This window comes from Opisthorchis viverrini (assembly GCF_000715545.1).
Source record: "Opisthorchis viverrini unplaced genomic scaffold opera_v5_123, whole genome shotgun sequence".
Taxonomy (NCBI): Eukaryota; Metazoa; Platyhelminthes; class Trematoda; order Opisthorchiida; family Opisthorchiidae; genus Opisthorchis; species Opisthorchis viverrini.
In genome coordinates, this window is record NW_008751777.1 from 1,122,071 (window position 1) to 1,126,478 (window position 4,408).

A 4,408-nucleotide genomic window follows, 5' to 3' on the forward strand; every position below is an offset into this window, starting at 1 on the left:
GTTGCTGGTTACCGCAGCTTCACATGGGCGCTAGCAACACTGGCGCATGTGCAGCCCGTACGCGAATTCCAGTGATCTCTCTTGATGCACTCTCCAGCATACCAATTTGGTTTTGGTAGGAGACTCACGTGGACCCCAGATGACTCTCACGTCTCATGTGTCTTTCTTGTTTCTGCCCAAGTGCTGAAATCTTCACAGTAGTCAAGCGTTACGCCTAACGTCTTCAATATCCTCGTTGAGAAGCGGATGATTATAAAACCTGTGAATTTGGCCTTTGTTAAGTGGGATGTGAATCACTGTACATTCAATGTCACCAGTGGTAACAAAAATGTTTTTCTACATGTAAGGCTGTCCCAAATCAGCGCTGTCTTCTAATTCGTCTATGGAGTACGTAAACTGTTGTCGGACAAGTCACGTGCTTAGGTGTCAAAAGACGTCGCCGTTCGATAGAATCAGACTGCAAGTGGCGAACAGTTGTCATGTTGCGTTAGAGGTGATGTCTGGCAGACGAGAGGTCACAAGCTGCGGAGAATTGAGGAGATAAATCGCAGCCTTCATAGTAAGGCAACAAAGACATTACATAATAGACATGTTGAAATTGTACGACCGTATTAACATCAACGACCTTGAGAATTAACTGCAATGCAAGCAGCGCCTGAAGCAGTGCAGTTACTGTGGAAACCAGCGGCTAGATGTACGATACAATGAGGTGCTCGTCAAAGAACAAACAAAAATCATACGAACAATAATACGCAACACGCACTGACTGTAAAAACCCTACTCATCTCGATGCAAATGACGCCTGGTTCGATAATCTTTCTAGTAAAAACCGCATCAAGCCCCATAAATTCATTGATTCGGTTTCAAAAGTTACAAATCAGAAGATTCATTGGAAAATCACCTTGTGAACCTAGTGTCCACCCACTACTGGCAAGTCTCTTGGTGTGAAAATTGTTTGTGCATTCACAGTTATTTCCACAAAACCTGTAACATTGATGAGTGAGTCACATATTACTCACGTGAATGTCAACGATTTCAAACAACTATTCGGAGTGGAACCGTTTGACACAAACAGGAAGACACACGAGTAAAATGTATACGTGTCCTCATTTTGAACAATAATAGCTCTGGATATTGTGTTTTGTAACCTTGATAGAGATGCTATACGGCAAGATGCTTTGCATTCCAATTCAATAGCCCCATTGGCACTGTGATACCTGATCCTCCGTATATCTTGTGTTCATGTGATTGGAAATATCGGAATGCCAGTTGTACCAACAGAGAAACGGATGCACACTGAAGACCAGGATACCAATACCAATTCACTCGGATCAGAGGTTGCATCCCGCGCCCTACATCCAAAATCATTCGCCCACAACAACCTCACTGGGCAACGAGGACAACATTTAATCGAAAATATGGGTACGATATGTGGACGACACATTCGCTATTGTAAAGAAAAATGAACTGCCACGAGCAGAGGAACTGCTGAACGTGGTTCCTGACATCCACTTCACAATGGAAACGGAGGAGAACAACGAACTGGCGTTCCTAGATGTGCTCGTCACAGGGACAACAAACGGCCAACTACAAACTGGAGTATACACACACACATACAGACCAGATTTTAAATTACCACAGCAACCATTCGAACCATTTCATATGGAGATGCTTACGACACCAACACCAAGCTGATCCGTCAACACAACCAGAACAGAGGAGGATTACGCTGCCGTATATCAGAAACGTGGCGGAGATGATTGCACGACATCTATGGCAATATGGAATTACAGTCGCCTTCAAGCTTACAAACACGTTGAGAAGAATACTCTCGAAACCAAAGGGAAGGTTGGATGCTTTGAAGAAGACTAACGTGATTTACAAACTTAAGTGCAACGACTGCGACAAACATGTTGACCAAACAGGAAGAAAACTTGCTACCAGAATACACGAACACAAGCCTGCCAGCAGAAGACATGACCCAATGTCACTTGTCTCAATTCACGAAGACAGAGAAGGACACGAATTCAATTGGGACAGTATTCAAATACTGACTCACGCAAGAACGAAACGGGAGCGAGAATTTGCCGAGGCGTGGTACTCCACACAAAAATCGGCCAATAAACACATCCACATTGACCCAGTCTATCAGCCGTTACGAGCAAAAACCACACAGTCACGGAACTCTGAGCCGAGAAACCTAACGACCACCAACGGACTAATCGGGTCAAAGGAAGGCAATCACTAAAAACAGAAGGCCGATGAATCAACCAATCAAGTGTATGAAACCCACACCACAAAGCAAGAAGGAAACGGCCGAATCACAGCAGAACAACCACACACAGAACTATCCAATTGAATGCACCCAACGAACCAACCAGACACAGGAGATTGAGACCACGTCAGATTCACAGGAGACCAATCAAACTACACGAAGACCATTTCCAGAACTGCCAGATACTATTGAGAAGCTATATGATCACGGGCAGAAGAGGAGGAATTCAGCCTGCACTGACGATGTCACCTCGATTGGTGATGAAACGTTTGCAATCCAACTGCCAAGCTCGGCGACCAACAACCAACTAACATTTAACTGCCGCAGCATACAAGGTCGAAGACGGTTAGTTCACTCATGCCATTAACCATCTACCAACAACACTGTTTACGTAGAGAAAAGAAAGACCTATTCCACACCGCCTCCAGTATTTTCCCCCATTGTTCGATATCACGCAACCTGGATAAAACTGTCCCAATTTATCCCCTTCCAAACTTCTCTTCATCCTGCGCTTCGCAACATCTTACCTCATTCAACACAGCTGCCTACATGTACATTACAAAGGGAGACTGAGGATAGATAGTGGCTAGCCTATTGGTAATGCTGCACGGTTGATGAACAGATCAAGCTACCCTCATAACTACTCTGGGAATCCACACACTCCTCAGACGAGGGACTACTCGGCCTTAATCACGTGACAACCCCAACTTCCGGCGACTTCTATAAAGAATATTACATATTCTACAATCATCCAAGTTATGTCCCTCTCCCATATTCACGGTTCCCAGCTACTCCTAGATGTTGAAGACACCGTTACCTATCTGTGTTCTGAATTTGCAAAATCCCTCCACGTGAACCTGATTTTCCTATTCCTTCTATATATTGAACTCTTCGACAGATCTGAAGACTTTGTGTCACTTATCAGACATGCGCTACTAGAAACCTCAATCAATCTCACTCCATAAACCTACATGGATTCTGTTAATCCGTAGACAATCAAAATGTACAGTTCATCTTTCATTAAAGAAGGCTGTCTGACAACACCTCCCCTTCCCATCATTGACAAATGCATTCATTTTCCATCTCTAAATTAATATAACCCACTCCATAAACTGACTTGTCCCTATACAAACGACCATAGACAAACATTACGAACATTTGTTTGGTTGGGAATACTAAAATTGTTACTCAATTACACTATACTACTACTGCATCAGAAAGTTCGAGGTGTTCGCCGCTCCAAATGTTCGCTCCGAGCCTTGGGCGCGCCGCCGATGGGTCGAGGTGCTAGCGAGGTTTGTATTGAGCTACATTAGCCAACACGCTGGTCCAACCCGTGTTGCATGCACCCGTGCTCTAACGAACGAGCAGCCAGCTCACTGATGCAGTCTTTGGCGGTATTACTAATTTGGTGGACGATGTGCGGTATCGGATAAATTGGAAAAAAACGACAGATAATGTGTCGAATGGTTCTCACCAGGAACCAAACACTCTTAGAATGTAAAAGTCCAGCAGTGATGTATGTAACAGCGTGACTGTGTGTGGGTGTTAAGGAATCGTCTGTAGGTTTATAGGCGGATAGAGCAACATGTTGTCTTCGTCGAATCGTAAGGTATGTGACTGTGGATAGAATGAATGGGGTTGACGTATTTATATCGTCTTTGTTAAGGGGCATTCGTTTCGCCGCAGTTTTTTCCATACCAGTGGCGCCAATAACAAGTACACAGGGAACTCGGAGGTGTGCCAATGTGACGTCGAACGTCCTACCAACCGACTCATCGGAGAGGACCAAAGCGCTGCACCAAATTTTGGAGTAAGGAGAGGAAACACAGCTCTAACTTTTCGAGGATCCTCTGCACATTCCAAGCACACTCAATCACGCCATACAATGCTCACTCCGGCGCGAATGAACAACTTCACTTGTGCCATAATATTACTAACTACTTTCCCAAGTAGCTTAAAATATCACTTATTTTAATCGTGTAACTGCTTCCTAAAATGCTGCTGTGTCGCACCTCAGTTTATTCGCTTACATTATATTATTTATATAATCCAGCTGCCGTTGCCACAGCAACCCCAATCCAAACATCCTACCAACATCCTGATCGGAGTGGACCAATAACAAATTTGGAG

At 44.3% G+C, this 4,408-nt stretch overlaps 2 protein-coding genes across 2 annotated transcripts in view; one reads left to right on the top strand and one right to left on the bottom strand.

The window, feature by feature from the left end:
* T265_06061 (hypothetical protein) overlaps positions 1-4,408 on the bottom strand; it is a gene marked incomplete at both ends in the record, with an annotated part of 228,146 nt that overhangs the window by 30,521 nt on the left and 193,217 nt on the right. The window lies entirely within an intron of this gene.
* T265_06059 (hypothetical protein) overlaps positions 2,262-4,408 on the top strand; it is a gene marked incomplete at both ends in the record, with an annotated part of 10,497 nt that continues 8,350 nt past the window's right edge. The window contains one exon of the mRNA XM_009171229.1: positions 2,262-2,620. Coding sequence (XP_009169493.1) covers positions 2,262-2,620 — 359 coding nt within the window. The remainder of the gene's footprint in view (positions 2,621-4,408) is intronic.